This window comes from Glycine soja, chromosome 3 (assembly GCF_004193775.1).
Source record: "Glycine soja cultivar W05 chromosome 3, ASM419377v2, whole genome shotgun sequence".
Lineage (NCBI taxonomy): Eukaryota > Viridiplantae > Streptophyta > Magnoliopsida > Fabales > Fabaceae > Glycine > Glycine soja.
This window is the reverse complement of record NC_041004.1, coordinates 37,071,413-37,091,455: the sequence shown is the minus strand read 5'-3', so window position 1 is coordinate 37,091,455 and position 20,043 is coordinate 37,071,413. Positions and strand designations below refer to the sequence as shown.

Sequence of the window (20,043 nt, the reverse complement as noted above, 5' to 3'; positions counted from 1 at the left end):
TACTCTACTAGATCAGCTTATAGACTTCTGTCAAATCTAAATAGTTTTGCCTCAGATGGGAGGAACTTTCAGCTTATTTGGAAATTAAAAATCCCCCCAAAGGCTGCCATTTTCACTTGGAGGCTTATAAAGGATAGGCTCCCTACTAGAGCTAACCTCCACAGAAGAAATATGGGCCTGCAGGAGGCTATCTGCCCTCTTTGCCATGTGGAGCAGGAGGAGGCTGACCATCTTTTTTTCCATTGCACTCAAACTATTGGCCTGTGGTGGAAATCTTTGAGGTGGATTCATGCTAGTGGAGCATTCCCTGTTTCTCCAGCAAGTCATTTCAGCTTATTTTGTGATGGTTTTAATGTAGGGAGACACCATTCTAGATGGTGTGGGTGGTGGATTGCCTTAACTTTTGCTATTTGGAAGCATAGGAACTTACTGATTTTTCAGGGTATTCCTTTTGTATCTTCCAAAGTGATGGATGACGCCTTATTCCTAGCTTGGTCCTGGTATAAAGCTAGAGATAAAGAATTTAATATCCCTTTTAATCATTGGTCTTCCAACCTTGTGGAGGCCTTTGGTTAATCTGGGGTGTTTTTGTCTGTTGGTGGAGACTTGTGATGGGTTTATATGTGTTTTTTGGGAGGCTGGCAGCATAGCTGCTGTTGTAAATTTCACTTAAGTACCTTTGGTACTATTGCTCTTATTAATAATACTATATATTTTCTGCCTTCCAAAAAAAAAAAAGATTGGATTGGCCTCATCCATTTTTGTTTTCCCCAACAAATCCTGAATGTACTTTGACTGTGTGAGAATGAGGGCACCATTGGGCTGAGGTCTGACTTCAATTCCCAGGAAGTAGTCAAGACTCCCTAGGTCTTTAAGACAGAACTCAGATTTGAGTTTGGTGACTAGGGATTTGATGAAAGAGGGGTTGTTCCCTGTAAAAATAATGTCATCCATATACACAAGCATATAGATGACAGTATTTTTGGAATCTATGTAAACAAATAAAGAGGGGTCACACTTGCTTGACCTGAACCGAAACCTAAGAAGAGTAGCCTTTAATTTGTCAAACCAAACTCTAGGGGCTTGTTTGAGACCGTAAATTGCCTTCAAAAGGAGTGGTCTGATGAATGTTCTGGGAGACATTTGTGACATGGTGGTAAGCCCCTGAATCTGGATACCATTTTGGAGAAGGGGCCGAAGGAACACCAGTCAGATAAGCCTGTGGAGAATGCTGAGCAGAGTACTGATTAGACTGCTGATTCTGATAGGTGTTAGAGTTCTGATTCAGACTTTGATACTGATTGGGGTTGGCTGAGGTCTGAGACTGATTCTGATCAGGATACTGGTTGGGATACTCCATAGGCTGAGTAGGAACATAGTCATCATTGTGCCTTTGATAACAGTAAGATGCTTCATGACCATACCTATGACAGATCTGGCACTGTTAAGAAAGAAAGATGTTTACCAGATGGATGCGAAACAAATAGTTATAAATAGAACTATTGTTAAGAAAGATGTTACGAGATCATTGCGAAGTTGCCGCTTCTTCACACGAACGATGGAGTAAAAATGCTTGTGAAGTTTGTCCCAAAGATGCCAAGCGGTTTTGCATTCGACGAGTTACGGAAGAACCTCGCCGGAAATGGTGGATTGTAGCCACGATAGGAGGAGTTGATCTTGTTGCTCCCAAAGTAAGAACTCAGGAGAAGTTACACCAGCATCACAATTGGCAATGGTGAGGTATCGTGGTGGAATTTGAGGTTTAGTGAGAAGATGATAGAGGCGATGGCCTTTGAGCACTAGTTCAACTTGTTGACACCACGGGAGGTAGTTGGAATTGTTCAACTTCTGCGAAATGGAGTGTGAAAATTCCTTTGTGGTGACAACCGCTGAAGAACCAAGCAGAGCGCCACTGTTCCTTGGTGGAGGAGGGGAAGGAGGAATGGAAGCAGAAGCCATGGAAGAAAAATCAAGGGATCGAAACGAAGCTCTATGATACTATAAACTAATCTTAGAGAGAGAGAGAGAATCTCAAAAACAGAATTGAGATGAAAGGTTATAATATTCAATCCAAGTGAGAAACAATTACACCTCAGTTTATATAGACAGTTACACTGTTGTAACTGTCAACTGTCTCTAGTCAGTTAACTAACTAACTATGAAAGCACAGTAAACTGTAGTTAAGCCTATACATAGCAGCTAAGAAAGGAAAAGTCTCTATCAACTAAATATACTCCTATTCCACTGTGGGTCGCCGGAGGGAAGTGAAGCCAGTGGTGGGGTCGCGCCGGATATCGGAGGTTGTGGCGGTGGCTGGCAGTAGCAGTGGGTACTATGCACACATGAAGAACAGCAGGCCCAAAGGCGGAAAAGAAAAAGAAAAAGAGGCAGAAATCCTAAATCACTGATGCCATAAAATTGTGTCTCAAGCAGATCACACACTGACACAGCTCTGTATATATAATATATTTACAATAAATACAAATAAATGTGATTGCTAATCAGCTAGTAATTAGGGATTCTAACATTCATAATCATAAATAATGATACAATTAAGGGAAGAAATCACTAACTTAATCCCTAATATTCAGCTATACAATGTTTCCCCATTTCCATATGTACGTAAAGATAAAATCATATCTTTAACAAGTATAATAATAGGCCGGCTATTATATGGTTTATATATATTTAGGTTGCATCTGTGGATGGCAATTTAGGTTTTATTCTTATCGATTAACTGAATCACTCAGTTGTAAGATACAGTCTCCTTGGACAGCCACAAAATAATATTTATTCTCTTCTGATTTTTTTCCCAGTTGCTCTTTTGTGCTGCTGTACAATTGTTCTTTTTTGTGCGCTCTACCTTATCTACATACTTTAGAGTTCTGGGATATTGAGGTTTAAGTTGCTTCATAGATTATTTATTCTTTATTAGTATTCTGGGTTACCGTCAGTATGGATTCTTATTTGCTTCATTCTTGTAAACAACCTCTCCTATCAAATAAATAAAGCTTGTGCTGTTACTTTAAATTTGGATTTTTAGTTATTGGGGTACTAATTTATGCATGCTTTTATTTTAATTTAGTCACTTTTTTCCCCCTCTTCTTTCTCCGTACTGAAGTTGCTTTTTTTTTTTCTCTAATATTTTTTTTCTATAAAAATGGAAATTATTCGCATGACTACCTCTTTTAGATTATAACTTTGTTTAGCTTTGGTAATGTCTTTACAGTAATTTTATTAGCTGTTGTCATGAAATATCAAAATGATGCTTTTATTTGAGCCGTTTGAAATTTTTTGAGAAGCCGGAATATGGGTTGTTTTACTAATTACTTTTATTTGTTTCCCTTCTACCTGTTTAGGAATTGTTCAAATCCCAAAATTAAAGGAGCAGTTGTGTTTTATGAACAAGGTCCTCAATCATTTGATTATAGCATACGCCTCAATCATACATGGGCTTTCTCCGGTTTTCCAGATGTTACAACAATAATGGATACAAATGGCCCTTTTCTTAATGACTTGGAACTTGGTGTTAGTGCTGTACCAACAATGCAATACAGCTTCAGTGGGTTTTTGACTGTATGATGCTTTATTCTCATTCAATTTCTTATTTGTTCTTGTCTCTTTCCCCCTATCTTATTACCTCTATTAAGTATTTTGAAATTAACTAGTGCATGATCAGCATATTGCAGTAGTTGGAAAGACCCATATCTTGCTCGTGTTAGGACAAGAAACCCAATTACTAAAGTGTATTGTAGAAGGAGTAAGAGCCTAGAGGGGAATTATGCCCATTGGCCACTGTAATATACGGTTAGTTAGTTAGAGTTAAATAGTGGCAGTTAGACAGTTATGTAATATAAATAAGGAAAAAAATTACTCTTGATTCAGTTTTGAAAATTCACAGTTCATAATTCTCAGCCCTTTAGCAATAAAAGGTTCATTCTGTTTTCTCTCACTCGTCTTCATGTGAACCCTAATTTGATTAGTTGACCAATTTATCAACTGGCATCAGAGCTCAATCTAGGCAATACACCAGAAGATGAATTCGATGGTGGGCAAGAAAATGGAATTCTATGGACAGAGGACCTTGGAAAATCTAAGCAGAACCCAAGATTCTGATCAAGAGGCACTTAGGAGGCCGGAAGCAATAATGTTGCAACTGATTCAGTAGATGGATGCAAGTATGCAAGGTGGGTATATAGGTTCTGCTGCATTTCGTAGAGAGGAATCTGAGGGGGAGAGGGGAGAGTCTTAGATTGAACGTGCAGCAAGACTGCAAGAACAATGGAGGAGGCTAGAGATACCCACATTTGGTGGAGATGAAGATGTCAAGGTTTGGGTTCATGAGGTGGAGTGTTATTTCAGGATATGGGCGGCAATGGAGGATGAAAAGCTAGAAATGGTATTGGTTTACTTAAAGGGAAAGACATTGGGTCGATTCAACTTGTGGGAATGAGGGAATCTTGCTTTCTTCTGTCCTTCTTTGCTTGCTTCCCTATGTTATAAGTTTACATCTTTGTCGCTTCTATTTGTTAACTTGATATCTATACTTTGTTACACTATTAATGCATTTATATTTTCTGGTTCTGTAGCTCCAGCAAATGGTTGATTCGTTCATAATATTAATAGCGCAGCAGTCTGACTTCAATTTCAATGCTGAAAATCTAGAGCTTCCTCTTCCAGGCTTCTATGACAATAATTTCTCATTGAAAAATCCTTGGACTCAGTTTAACCCTGCACGCATACGAATAGCTCCATTTCCCACTCGAGAGTACACTGATGATCAGTTCCAGTCAATCATAAAGAGAGTCATGGGAATATTGTAAGCTTGTACTAAACCTTTGTATTATGTTTAGAGTATTATTAGATTATATCTCAAACAAGCTATTCTTTTTAACGGAGACTTGTATGTGCAGGTACTTATTGGGGTTTCTCTATCCAATTTCTCGCCTAATCAGTTATTCTGTGTATGAGAAGGTTTGGTTATCTTTTGTTTAATATTTCCTTTTGGTTTACCTATGTTATTTGGTTATCCAATTTCTCTATCCAATTTCTCACAAGCCATGGGGCTTTGATGATGTATTCTTTTATATAGGGTGGTTCATATCAATCTGAAAGTAACTTGACATGAGGATCCACTAGGATTTCTCTAAAACTTTGTAATTATAGTACCCCTGGTACTCTTATATTTATATACATATCATATTTTGCTGATAAAAAAAAAATAAAAATTTGTATTAAATATCTCACATAGACTAGGAATATGGCTAGAATATTTCTTCTAAAACTTGGCAATCCTTTTCGCTCAAGCTAGTTTCTAGGAATGAGTTAGGCCAAGTCTGTTCATAATCATAGCCTATCCTATCTTAGTTTTGCGCCACTTTTAGATGTCCAGTCTTGCAAATTTCATACACTAGATGTCTAGTTCTGTGCGTAAGAGGTGTATTAAAATGTCTTACATTGAATACTCCTTATAAGACTTGGGCAATCCTTTTCCCTTGAGCTACTTTCCGGGAGTGAGCTAGGCCTTAGAATGTGGGTTTGGGCCTAACTTAACCTCAAAAGCTAGCTCATCTAGGCAGAATCTCTAGCTGAGTTGGGACTTGGGTTTTTTTCCATTAGGCCCGATTTGTTTCTAATTCCCCTTGGGTTCTTCTTCTTATTCTTATTATTATTTGTGAGATATGAAATTCCATCCTCTTTTGTTATGTTCGTACCTCCCAATTTATTGATGTAATATTTCAGGAACAGAAGATTAAAGAAGGACTCTATATGATGGGCCTGAACGATGGTATATTTCACCTTTCTTGGTTTATCACATATGCTTTGCAGGTAAATCTATTGTTATTCCATCTGCTATAGCTTTTTCTTTTTTTTTTTTTCCTTTTTTTACAGTCTTACACTCTGTCAGGATTAATGAGTTAGATGGGTGGGGAGCCAAAATGGACGGAAAGGATGAAAACATTGGATGGAAAAAAAAGTCTGGGGATGCTGATTTGTTGCCGAAGAGTTTAAGGACCAAAACCATAAATGTTAAAAAGTTTGGGAACTAAAAATCATTAAATCAAACACAACACTTAGGTTACACGAACCCCCAACTAAAATTCGTACCATAGAAGTTTAGAAGAGAGCTTGTTCTACACATTTCTTGAAGACCCTCCCTAAGCATTCTCACCCTGTCTGATTCTAGCTTCTCTCCTTGTAAGGTGAGGATTGCTCCTCACTTATAGAGTTTATCTCGACACTATTTTTAGTTGATGTGGGACTTTAACATGTCCCCTTTTGCCCACGAGTACTTGCCTTGTGAAACTTTCAACACACCCCTTCTATCTAGGGGTTACCACAATGTAGGTGGCTTTTCCAACACAAATAAAAGTTGCAGTCCTCTCAAAGCCAAAGCGTTACCCACCCTCTATTTTTTTGTAACTGTCAACACAATATATCCTCACCTAATTGCTTCTTGTGGAGCCATATACTACTTGCGGGAGCTATTCCAAATTTCCTTTTAAACCTTCTTTTGTTATACTATATTATATCTAAGCATTTGTATGTATGATTGTTGTTTTTCTCTTGTATATATTATGTATATAAAAAACAATCTCTTATTTTTAACATATATATTGTGTATATAATATAATCCAAACATATAATTATTTATATAATAAATAAATTATTGTTTATATATAACATAACTGTAAATAAATAAAAATAAACCATAAATATTTTATTTAAATTTTTATATAATTATATTCCTTCATAAATATATTATATAATAAAATATTTTATCCAAACTTTATATATAATATTATGTTCCTTCCTAAATATTATATTATGTTAACCATTTTCAAAATCTAAGAAGGAAGAAAACTATGTAGGAATCAAAAGATGTTTCAATATTACAGGTAGGGGACTTTTACATGGAGCTGTGACTTAAAGAGGGAAGGTTTAGATCAAAAGTGCTCAAGAGTTATTCTCTCACTTGGCACCCACTTATATTAATAATATATGATGAAGTACAATAGAAAGGAAAGATGTGACAGGTTCAGGCCTAAGGGAGCCTGCCCTATACATAGCCCCTTTTAGGGTACAACAAAAGCAAAAAAAACTTTAGAGAGTAAGACAAATACAATAACCATTACAAAATACCAATTACTCTAACACTGTGAAACACTCTAGACGATGTGGTGGGAAATAAATCATGTGTCTCTATAATGATTCAATAAAATTTCTTTGCTGTTTCAAAAGCAAACTAAATTTATGATACATCATTTATCTTATTTTTGGCTACTTTAGGAGCACCTAATCACCCTAAGCTTGTAATTACGATCTTATTTCTAGGAGGGACAGATTCAAGAGTGTATCAAAGGGGGGCAAAATTTTTTTTACATAATTATTTAAATATTTAAGTTCTAATAAATAATTATTTAATAATAATTTTTTAAAATATGTATTATTAATTTATGGATAAAATTAGATATATGATCTACTACTAAATTTTTTAAAGCAAATATCATCTCAAATACATATTTTCATATATGTTTTTCATTATTAATATTTTAATTTTTTTTCATATATACACAAAGGGCCTTGCCCCCCCTTGGATTTGTCCCTGATTTCTGGTACATAACTTTTTTCTGGATGTTATACTTTCTAATAAATTATAATGAATCTTTTTTGAAAAAAGGAATAATTTTTTGCCTCTAAAAAATCTAAATACTTTTAAGTTGTTGGTTTATTGCCATCATTGTTGGTGAGATATGAGATATAAAGTACAGGGAGAAATGTCAGTGACACACTCTTTGAACTCATTCTTTCTTATTAGTTGAAATTCGTTGAAGATCACAATTTTGTGGGTCCTACATCATATTTATTGATTCTTTCTCTCCTGTTTTTGTAGTTTTGATTAAATTCCAAACAATAGATAAGAGTGTTAGTAATACTGTGTTTCTAGCACTCCTCAAATTACAAGAAAATGCTTGAGTGCTCCATTAATTTGTGTTGAAACTCAATTCCTTTATTTCATCTCCTAACTTAAATTGTGTTGTAAGTTGGAAATTAGTGTATGACTAATGTTGTGATGAATGAGTTGATTCTTACCATTTCTAGATCAAGAAATTGTCATTTTCTCATCTTTTTATTATTTATTCTTTACAGTTTGCAATTTCTTCTGGGATCCTTACAGCTTGCACAATGGATAATTTATTCAAGTATAGTGATAAGACACTGGTGTTTGCATACTTTTTCGTTTTTGGGCTTAGTGCAATCATGCTCTCATTCTTTATATCAACGTTTTTCAAACGGGCCAAAACAGCTGTAGCTGTTGGAACTCTGGCGTTTCTTGGAGCCTTTTTCCCTTATTACACTGTCAACGAGGAGGGAGTTTCAATGTGAATTCTTGTCCTTTAACTATTACTTTTGTAGTTCAAATTTTCATATTTGAGTCTAGATTTCATTCATTTGAGGTTGCCTGCCTTCAGAATCTTGAAGGTTATTGCTTCCTTACTTTCACCTACAGCCTTTGCTTTGGGTTCGATCAACTTTGCTGATTATGAGCGTGCTCATGTTGGACTCCGTTGGAGCAACATATGGCGGGTGAGTTTCTGCGATAATGCCCTTAACATTACTAATTTGACCTTTTTTTTTGCTTTTTTACCTCAAATCGAATATATTTATCTTTCAGGAATCATCTGGAGTGAACTTTTTGGCATGTCTTCTGATGATGATACTTGATACACTGCTATATTGTGCGACTGGACTTTATTTTGACAAGGCATGTCTTTGGTTATTTGAATGGAAAATTATTTATGGACATCCATTGTGCTACTAGACACCTAGTGGGAGAGAGATAAAAGAGAGAAAAGTATAGGTATTATGGGTGATATGAAGAGAGAGTAGAGAGAAATGAGAGGTATTGATGGGGTGTTTAAAAAAAGTGGGTGTTCAAATATCATTGCTCTATTTGAATATATCTTCTGGATTAGACTATTCAAGTGATTGGATATATTAGTGTTGATAGGGACTCAAAACAAAAGTTTTGATATATCAGTGATCCAATGCAACAATTTTTTTTTATTAGGGACAAAAAACAAAAATCGGCCATTTATTAGGGACCTCAAATATATTTAAGCCTTTTCTCTTTTTTACTGTGAAGTATTCTCTTTCCATTTTGTCTTGTGAATGATAAAACCATTCAAACTCTGCTCATCTTGAAGGTTCTTCCAAGGGAGTATGGACTGAGATACCCATGGAGCTTTATTTTCCAAAAGGACTTCTGGAGGAAGAAAAAAATTCTAAAACATTGTTCCTCCGGTTTTAAAGTTGAAATATCTGATAAAAATTCTGAGTCAGAAGGGAATCTTTCAGGGGAATATACTTCCAAATCTGGCATAGAAGCAATAAGCTTAGAGATGAAACAACAGGAGCTTGATGGCAGGTATATGATATACAATTCAAGTGCATCAATTTAGCAGAGATACATTATCTCTTTCTGATATTTGATAAATTTTCAGGTGCATTCAAATCAGGAATTTGCATAAAGTTTATGCTACGAAGAAAGGAGATTGCTGTGCTGTTAACTCATTACAGCTGACACTGTATGAAAACCAGATTCTTGCCCTTCTAGGTCAGTGCAGTTTTTTTGTCCCCACATAATTACTGTTGAAATTATAGGGTTTTAGGTATAAAGGGAATAGAGGAAAGAGTACTGAATAAACTCTGAAATTGGTATTAACTAGATATGATATAATGTGTTGTATCTGTTACAAAACATAAACCATTAGCCGATATTTATGCTAATACTAAATCATAATCCTAACTTAATAAGGAAACAAATCATGAAATATTAGAAAACATGCAACCTATTCTTAAGAGATAGTAAGGACATATGAAAATTAATTCAAAGAGAGATAATTTAGGATAATCTAAGTTACTCTAGATGTAATCAAGATATTATTAGATATTGTTTCTATATTCTAAAAGACTAAAACATCCCTTCAAGCTACAATTTAATAAGCTTTTAAGCTTGTTACTGTTGTGATACACTTGTATTGCTATTCTAGCCCCCTTGAGCATGCACGTTGTAATATGTCTATGGGCCTGTGCAGGGGTGATCTTACTGCAATCTAGTTAGTTTGATACAGCTGTTAGAATTCAGTTTGGGGCTCATTTAGCTGTCACATCAATGACGGCTAACTGCTACTATGTTGAATTAGTCTAAATAATTGTATCTCGAACCTTTCAGTTCAATTTAGTATAAACATTTTTGCTCAACGATTTTGTTTCAATTTTCAAGGACATAATGGAGCTGGGAAAAGCACGACAATCTCAATGCTTGTTGGTCTGCTTCCTCCTACTTCTGGGGATGCTTTGGTGTTTGGAAAGAACATTGTATCAGATATTGTAAGTTTTAAATAGTATGTGTTAAGGAATTTAGGAGACTATTCAGTAATTAGAGTCTTATGTGACTGTGAAAGTGGTTATTAAATGCGGTGTATGTGTGTCAATTGAATATTTGTGTTGAGTGTACAAATATACAAAGGGAAACAGAATCAAATTCCTAGAGGTTAGGGTTTAGAGTCAGTAACAGCCTAAACTATCTAAGGAAACTATGAAAACATATCATAGAATGGAAGGTAAGAACAACACATAATTGCAAACACAACCAACACTCCCGTTCAAGTTGGAGCATATGTATTTATATAACATATGCATCCAGCTTGTTATGCAGTTCTAGGACTCTGTAAGACCTCAGTAAAAATCTCTGCTATCTAATCCTTGGAACTCACAGAATAAGTATTGATTGTGTCTGAATGGATCTTCTCTCTAAGACCTCAGTGAAAATGTCTTCTATGTAATCCTTGGAACTCACAGAATAAGTATTGATAGTGCCCGAAAGGATCTTCTCCCTAACAAAATGATAATCAACTTCTGTTGTTTAGTTTTGTAATGAAAGATTGGGTTTTAACTTTGAACAAAGCTGATTGATTATTACAAGCAAGCTCTATAGGACTTGTCTCACAGAACTTCAACTCTTGGAGAAAGTGGTTTTATCCATTAAAGTTTCCAAGTAGTATAAGCCATAGCACAATACTCTACCTACCTCTATACTTGATCTAGCAACACCAGTCTACCTACTTCTTGCTGTTCCATTAAATTAAACTTCCTCCAAAGAGAACACAGTAAACTAAAGTGGAGTTCCTATCACTAGCACCACTTGCCCAATCTGCTTCTGTATCCAGTGATATTAGTTTTTTTCTTTTTCTGCAAAAATAGTATTATATTAATGAGTACCAGTGGTACTAAAAGTACATAATACAGGTCAGATTTGGTCCCTTGACATTTGGTATACCTATGGGACCATAATCTGATCTACATGAAAACATTACATAAATCTGCTCTGAAATTCTGTCCTCCTCATTTGAGGAATCCTGCTCTGATGTTAGAGTACCAGAAATTAAAATGCATGTTGAAATCCTTCTCCAAATTTGTGAGCCACGTCCACATCAGGAAAATTGCATCATCTAAGATTTTATTTGCATTGATTGTACCATTTGAGAATATAATATTGTTTCTCTGCTGCCAAATGGTCCACGTCAGTGCCAACCACCACCACTTCCATCTGCTAGATCTCATTCCCGCTGTAACTCCATATATGTGTTGGATAAAGTGTTGCCTTGGGTTGTTTGAGAAGGCTCCCGACATGCCCACCCAAGACAAGGACTCCCACCATACTGGAATTATCTTACCACACTGAAAAAATAAGTGGCCTGCACTTTCCTCCTCCCCTCTGCAGAATGGGCATGTTGAATCTTCAACCTGAATGTGTCTTCTCTGCAAGTTTACTCTAGTTGGTAATCTGTCTCGGATTAACCTCCATGCAAATACAGCAAATTTTAACCTCCATGCCCATCCAGTGATATTAGTATAATCCCTATTCATATAAACAAGCATATTGTGGGGTGATATACCCTAGAATCTGAACAATTGTTCCAATTACTATCATAGGGAGATAGATAACTGGTTTGGTTGTGGTAAAATATTAATCCAATGTGAATGCTTGGTCTGGATGGGATAGTGCTTCTTGAACATTCTTAGGAATGGTAATAGATGAACTGAAATAACAAAAACAAAGTCACAATGGGACCTTTTCCTTGTGTGGTTGTGTACAGGAGGATGTGGGCCATCTGTTCTTCAACTGTAGTCTGACAAATGGCCTGTGGTGGGAATCTATGAGCTGGATCCGGGTAGTAGGTCCCCTTTCCATTAACCCTGTTAACCATTTCTCTCAATTCTGTGATGGTTTTGGGGCAAATGGGAACCATAGTACAAGATGTGGGTGGTGGATTGCCTTAACTAGCTCTATATGGCAGCATAGGAATCATTTGATTTTCCAAGGAAAACCTTTTGATCCCTATAAAGTCATGGACCATGCTATTTTTTTAGCTTGGTCATGGTTAAAGGCTAATGATAAAGACTTTAGTACTAGTTTCAACCACTGGTCTTCTAATATAACGAATTTCGTTGCCTAGTTGGGGTTGGGCTTGTATGTTTTTGCTGCTTAGGTTGGATGGTCTTTTTGGAGGGTAGCACCTTGGTGCCTTGTAAATTTTATCTCTGGTTCCACTGGTACTGGCTTACATATTAATAATATATATATTTTCTGCCTTCCAAAAAAAAATGGGAAAGACAGTCAATGATAAAAAGTTAAAAATGTGATGCGAATTAAGGGTAAAATGTTTACCTTCATGAAGTGCAATGGTAAGTCAACAAAAGGCTTATATGGGACTACAACAGGTCAAGAGATTGGAGTAAGAGGTGAATCATGAGAATCAACAATGGACATAATCTCTGGAATTGCAGGATGACAGCAATCATAAGTGCTACCAAATTGAAGCAATGGAAGATCATCCTGTGACTATGGGGCACCAGGAGAAGGGAACAAATGAGTCAAAGTGAGGGACAAGTACTTGAGAAGGAACAAGATCTGGTTCAGCTTACGATGCAAAGTAGGGTGTACATGAAATGCAGAAACTGATTTATTATTATTGATTGATGAGCAAAAGCTTTCAGTCTTAAAACAATATATAGATATATGATATATGAAATTATACAAAGAAGGATTGCTAAATGAAAGGGATAGTGATCTGAATCATCTGATAAAATAATCTTCTATCTTAGATAAGGTAACTAGGAAATATAGAAAGAGTAAACACATATGGGTAAAGACTAACTACTGGGTAACTAAGATAAAATATCTGTTACACGTATGTTAGGGAAGAGACAAACTACTCTAATAAGGCTGTATATAATATTTATGTTGGTAAAGGCGAATATGTCCCAATTTGGATTTTGCAATATTTTCCTCAATTGACTAGCCAGACATGGATATCCAGTTTCTGTATCTGTTTATTTTTTTTTGGTTACTTTCCCCTTTCTTATTGAACATTTGCTCTTAGTCTTGTGTTCATTCTAAATGCAATGTCTTGTGTTCATTCTAAATGCAATGTCTTGTGTTGTAGGATGAGATACGGAAGGTTTTGGGTGTCTGCCCACAACATGATATACTCTTTCCTGAATTAACAGTGAGTTGAAATATGCTTTTATTTTTTTATTCTCTGTATTGTGACTATCTGCAATCTGCATATTTGTTGAATGATGGTTCTAGAATTTTAATCATTGCCCTTTATAACTAATTACCTGTATTGTACTATACAGCTAATTCATATTCTTATACTGAACATTTAGGAGTATTTTCTTTGTTTTTATTTCATTTTGGTGGGCTTTCAGCTGTTTTTTCTTTTGCATCTTCTCTACTGTATAGCTGTCATAATGATGTAAGCAACATATTCTTATAGATTTCTGACCCATGTGCATATTTATTACTATGCCTTTTTTTGTATATTACATGCTATGATTACCATGTACATGTTGCCATTGTTCTTACCCACAGTGCCCCAAATCTCTAGGTCCTTCATTGCTTGTATTAAAGGTTTTATGGGGTTGTTTTCCCTATTATAAACAACACTAAGATGCACTGTACTATAAGGTTGTGCATTGAAATATGGTTCTTCATGGATGAAATCTCAGGCATATCCATCCAGAATCAGGCTCATGATAGCATGTTCTGGAAAGCTGACCCTAGTGGAGTTTATTCCACTAAGTCAGCATATAGGCTCCTGATGCCATCCATCAGCTCTGCCCCTTCCAAGAGGAATTTTCAGATCCTGTGGCATTTTAAAATCCCCCCTCGAGCTGCGGTTTTCTCTTGGAGGTTGTTTTTGGATAGACTCCCCACTAGGGGAAACTTGGCCAAGAGAAGCATTCCTATTCAGGATATTATGTGCCCTCTTTGTGGCTGCCAGCATGAGGAGGCTGGGCATCTTTTCTTCCACTGTAAAATGACCAAGGGGCTGTGGTGGGAATCCTTGAGATGGATCCGGGGTATAGGAGCTCTTTCAGCTGATCCGGCTAGCCATTTTATCCAATTCTGTGATGGATTTGTTGCCACGAGTAATCACAGAAGGCGGGGCATGTGGTGGATTGCTCTATCTATTACAATATGGCAGCATAGGAATTCTCTCCTGTTTCAAGGCACTCCTTTTGAACCGCAGAAAGTTTTGGAGGATGCTTTATTTTTAGTTTGGTCATGGCTAAAAGTTGGAGACAAAGGTTTCAATACATCTTATAACCATTGGTCTACCAATCTTATGGAGGCCTTTGGTTAATCGATATCTGTATTGATGTCCTTTATGATGGGCTCTGTTGGGGTTTTGTTATTTCTGTTTTTGGAAGGTGGCACCTAGTGCCTTGTAATTGCTTTCTTCAGTACCTCTGGTACTGTTTAGTTTATTAATAATATCCTAATTTTGCCTTCCAAAAAAAAATATAATTATTCACACCCCCCCTCTCTAACTATGATATCTGATTAGATTACAACGTTGCATTTTTTTTGTGTTCTGAAAACATCTTTTTTATTTTACAATGTATGATATGCTGAATTCTTCCATTTACTTTACCCAGGTTAGAGAGCATTTAGAACTATTTGCGACATTAAAGGGTGTGGAGGAACACTCATTGGACAATGCTGTTATTAATATGGCGGATGAGGTGAGTTTGGTAATTATAAGTCTTTAACAACTTTTGCTTTTACCACAACACCCATAACATAAGTATGATTTAGAAAGGCTTGTTGATCATTTGTAGGGAATTGAATTGGTAAAATTTAATCAATTGAGATATTGTTAGTCTTATAATCTTATTTTTCCAAGTCTTAAGTCTCTAATAAACTTTTTGCTTTCTATAAATAGATTGCAAAACAATTCAACTTCAAGTAAAAAAAATGTTATTAAGTTATGCTAAAGTGTACTATTTAAGCTTATAAGAGTATACTGTACCTCAAGTATTTTTACTTACTGTAGTTAGGAGTCTTTTGTCTGTTAGCTCTATCAACTAACTCTGGTTAGTTGACAGATAGGTTAGTTGGCAGTTACTCACTGCAACTATATAAAGTCTCTTTGTAACTGTTTTCAGTTGGGTTGAATAATAACAGTTTCTCAATCTCAATCTTCTCTCTCTCTCTCTCAAACTCTCTGAAATCTAATATGGTATCAGAGCTTAGGTCAAAACCAAGCTTTTTTCTGAGGTACAGTATACTCTTATAAAGCTTGATTGCACTTGCAAAATGTTAACTTGTGTTTAGATTTCAGCTTGTTTACTAATCAAGGAAAACTTGTTTGCGTTTCTACTTTGTATTTTTTTTTTTTGATCAGCCGTTCCTACTTTGTATGGCTCTTGTTATGACCTGAATTCAGGGTCCATGGCTGGAGGATGGCTGAGACGACATTGGCTTGTGCAAATCATGCAAGCCTCCAAACTTACCAATATAACTAACACTCTATTAGCATTGTTAACTTGCAAAACAATCCAACCAACCCAGGATGTTGGATAACTTTTATTGCATAAACAGGTGGGCCTGGCAGATAAAATCAACAGTATTGTGAGAACTCTTTCTGGTGGCATGAAGAGGAAATTGTCTCTTGGAATTGCGTTGATTGGAAGCAGTAAGGTAGGATCCATATTGACAGCACATAATTATATTCATATGTTGAATAAAACTGGAATCTTTTGGATTTACTTGGCAGGTTATAGTCCTTGATGAACCTACTAGTGGAATGGATCCATACTCGATGCGCTTGACTTGGCAATTAATAAAAAAAATTAAGAAGGGAAGGATAATTTTGCTAACTACACATTCTATGGATGAAGCAGATGAACTAGGTGACCGCATAGCTATCATGGCCAATGGTTCTCTGAAATGCTGTGGAAGGTTAATTTCATTTTCAGTTTTTCTCAGATATTGTCATGCCTTGAAGCAATTCTGAAGAATTCTGTTTCTGTACTATATATATTTTGCTCTCTCCCATTATTTGTTTGATTTTTTTACAGCTCACTTTTCTTGAAGCATCATTATGGAGTTGGCTATACTCTAACTCTTGTGAAGGTTTGTTCTCTTAGTGATCATTTTTTTTCATTCTTATAGACTCTGATGTTTTGCAATTGAAAGACTTCAGTTGTTTTTATTTTGTATTTCTTTTTGTCCTTGTGCTTTCAGTCAGCTCCTACTGCTTCTATAGCTGGTGATATTGTATACCGTCATGTTCCATCTGCAACATGTGTAAGCGAGGTACTTTTCTCACAGTATAGTTCATTTAAGATATATGTTAATTTCAAGATCATACAACATGTATTCATTTGTCAATGGTAGTGTGCATGAGTAGTTGAAAATGAATTGGTGTGGTGGAGTTCCCATGCAAGTTCTTTCTCCAGGGTCCCTTGTGTGTATGTATGTATGTGTGCATTGATGAAGGTTGATTATCCTAAAATAAAGATAGCATTAGTTAACTCTTATAGGTTTTAATGTCTCTTTGCTTGTCTATTGGAGAGTTTCCTTGAAAAGCAAATTTTCCGAGTACTGCAAAGTGGTGACAACAATTATTTTGTCTCACATTAGATCCAGATTCAAATATTTCCTCTTATTTGAACATTTTGTTCTAATTTCTAACCAGCACCAATGAATTGCATACACAGTGCACTGCTTTAAAATATTGTCATTCTCGTTCAGTTTTTCTTGCTTAAGACTCTGAACATGACAAATTGGTAATGTTGATGAGTGGTTCTGCTTAAATGTAAAGGTTTAACTTTAGAGCCTGTTTCTGATTTCCAAATAGGCTTTTCAAGAAGAAACTTTGGGTGTTTGGAGAATGGGTATGGATTCAATAAAATTCTCCAGAAAAACAAAGGGGCTAAGTCCTCCTATGTAGGTTGGAAGACAAAGAGATGGTGTCTCGTAAAATTAAAGGGATTCTGATTCAGAAGCTCCTGTCATTAGGTCACTGAAAAATGACTTTTGAAGAAATGGAATACTGAGTAGTGTAGAAATGAGGAAGGCATCACTATCTTTTTCTTTACTTAGTTTTCTTTTTTATTAAATAGTTTTTAAACTTCCATGGGGTGAACCAAACTACTTTGATAGCATTGGGTTAGAATGCACTTGTTTAAGATCTTCTTCAAACAAATTGTTTTTTTTTTAAAAATCTACTTTAAATATATTTTAAACTGTTTGGATAAGATTAAAGTGTTGACATGCTGCTGTTTGGTATATTTTTTATTGATATCAATTATCAAAGAAATTGGCCTCTGATGGTTGATTCCAACATCTATCCAACACTGGTGAGATAAACCATAGTTTTCTCTTTCCTTTCTATTATTAGTGTAATTAGAACCTCCATACATTTTATAAGAGAGTAATTTTATGATTGTTGATTATGTATTCATTAGATTTCAGTAGTGATTGCTATTGTAATATTCATTTATTTTTTCCTTGTTTCTGTAGTTTCCTTAGTTATGATAGGAAATTGCTGTACTAGATCTCAATCCCTAACATTCATGGATTTATGTTGCTATATTTCTTGTATATATAATATATTTGTGACGCTGAGAGCTTCTTCTCAAGGTGTTATAAAACACTGTTTCAAGTATAATTGTAACCAAATGTGAAAGAGCTTCTACTTTACAAGTTTACATAAAATCTATTAAAAACTACTTTTTTTGCACAACAAAATCACTTCTTCTAGAAACAAATGGGCCCATAGTGTCCTTTATTCATGTGCTAGTCTGTTTCTTTTAGAAAAAAGGGCAGGAGACCATTAGTGTGGTATAATGCTATGCAAGGAGAGGAACATGGATGCAAATAAATATATTTCTTATTCACTTAATTGTTGAAATGAAAGTTGAAGAATGCTCACATGCCTGCTATTTTTATTTGTTAAATTGTTCTTGAGAGAAATCATAACTTTTGACTTGAATAAGCTAGATTTGTCAACATGATAATTGATTGTTTAGCAAACATTGGTGACTTCTTATTTAACAGAACATTAAGCCCTAGTTTTCCTCTTTTACCTTTATTTTTGTGAAGGATTTAATTGTCTATCTCAATGCCAGATACATATGAGACTGTGATTGTTGATTTCATTTTATCCTTACTAACTGGATATGCATTTCCAGGTTGGAACTGAGATTTCTTTCAGGCTTCCAATGGCATCCTCGTCAGCCTTTGAGAGGATGTTTAGAGAAATTGAAGGTTGCATGAAAAAAACAGTTTCAAATATGGAATTGAGTGGAAATGGTGACAAAGACAGTCTTGGTATTGAAAGCTATGGTATATCTGTAACAACCCTGGAGGAGGTATTTTTGAGAGTTGCAGGATGTGACTATGATGAAGTTGAATGCTTTGTAGAAAATAACCATACCCATAAATCAGACTCGGTGGCTTCTCTTCCTACTAATGATCATCCTTCCACAAAAATAAGTTGTCTTAAGTTTTTTGGAAATTATAAGAAGATTTTTGGTTTCATGACTACCATGTTGGGAAGAGCCTGTGGCTTAATTTTTGCCACAGTTATTAGTTTTATCAACTTCTTGGGTATGCAGTGCTGTAGCTGTTGTTTCATTACAAGGTCAACATTTTGGCAACATTCTAAAGCCTTATTCATTAAAAGGGCAATATCTGCTCGGAGAGATCACAAAACAATTATTTTCCAGCTAATGATTCCTACTCTCTTCTTGTTTATTGGTCTTCTATTTCTGAAGCTCAAGCCACATCCTGATCAGCAATCACTCACCCTTTCAACTTCTCATTTTAATCCTCTATTGAGTGGTGGGGGTGGAGGAGGCCCAATTCCGTTTAATCTATCTTTGCCAATTGCTGAAAAGGTTTGTCACTGATTGCTTACTCCATTTTTTATGTTTTCTTTTTTATCTGTAGTCATAGACTTATGCTGCTAAAAAAGATGAAGCTGGTGGGTCGTGATTGAGTTTTGCTGAGATTTTTATTTCAAGGTAGCACAAAATGTCATCGGAGGGTGGATTCAGAGGTTCAAGCCAAGCTCGTACAGATTCCCTAATTCAGAAAAGGCATTGGCTGATGCAGTGGAAGCGGCAGGACCAACCTTGGGACCTGCTCTACTTTCAATGAGTGAATATTTGATGTCAAGCTTTAATGAATCCTACCAATCTAGGTCAGAAAACCTGAGTCTCCTGTTTCATTTTTAGTTTTTATCTCTTTTAAGAATTGTCAAGCAATTATTATGAAACATTTTTTTGTGCAATATAGAATCCATATTAGTATTGGGGCAGCCATGAGAATGATATTATAATATTTTTCCTTATTCGTTTTATTATACAGGAAGATGAAATTCTATTTTGAACAAACCTAAATTGAGTCAGTGTTTCTTCCTAGAATCAATGATTATTTTCATTTATTGATGTGATTATATATGTGACTCACATTTGCTTCTCTATTGAGATCATGGAAGATTTCTGTAAACTTTACTAGTGAATTTTGTGTAATATTTTTTCTTGCCGCCCAGACTAAAAAATTAAAATTATTTTTGTGAAGTTGTTTGTTGTTTTCATAAAAGCTTGATTTGAGTGTATGCTTTGTCCACATTTCAAGCCCCGTGGTTTTCTTCTTGTGAAGGAATTTTCAGT

The 20,043-nt window shown here is 35.5% G+C and overlaps 1 protein-coding gene across 1 annotated transcript in view; it reads left to right on the top strand.

Annotated features, from left to right (window-relative positions):
- LOC114406710 (ABC transporter A family member 1) overlaps positions 1 to 20,043 on the top strand; it is a 62,590-nt gene that overhangs the window by 5,636 nt on the left and 36,911 nt on the right. The window contains exons 5-22 of the mRNA XM_028369485.1: positions 3,360 to 3,576; positions 4,590 to 4,819; positions 4,914 to 4,974; positions 5,743 to 5,829; positions 8,152 to 8,384; positions 8,475 to 8,589; positions 8,678 to 8,767; positions 9,210 to 9,430; positions 9,507 to 9,619; positions 10,289 to 10,395; positions 13,515 to 13,577; positions 15,016 to 15,102; positions 15,962 to 16,060; positions 16,137 to 16,321; positions 16,441 to 16,495; positions 16,607 to 16,678; positions 18,559 to 19,266; positions 19,393 to 19,571. Of these exons, the coding sequence (XP_028225286.1) occupies positions 3,360 to 3,576; positions 4,590 to 4,819; positions 4,914 to 4,974; positions 5,743 to 5,829; positions 8,152 to 8,384; positions 8,475 to 8,589; positions 8,678 to 8,767; positions 9,210 to 9,430; positions 9,507 to 9,619; positions 10,289 to 10,395; positions 13,515 to 13,577; positions 15,016 to 15,102; positions 15,962 to 16,060; positions 16,137 to 16,321; positions 16,441 to 16,495; positions 16,607 to 16,678; positions 18,559 to 19,266; positions 19,393 to 19,571 (2,922 nt within the window). The remainder of the gene's footprint in view (positions 1 to 3,359; positions 3,577 to 4,589; positions 4,820 to 4,913; positions 4,975 to 5,742; positions 5,830 to 8,151; positions 8,385 to 8,474; positions 8,590 to 8,677; positions 8,768 to 9,209; positions 9,431 to 9,506; positions 9,620 to 10,288; positions 10,396 to 13,514; positions 13,578 to 15,015; positions 15,103 to 15,961; positions 16,061 to 16,136; positions 16,322 to 16,440; positions 16,496 to 16,606; positions 16,679 to 18,558; positions 19,267 to 19,392; positions 19,572 to 20,043) is intronic.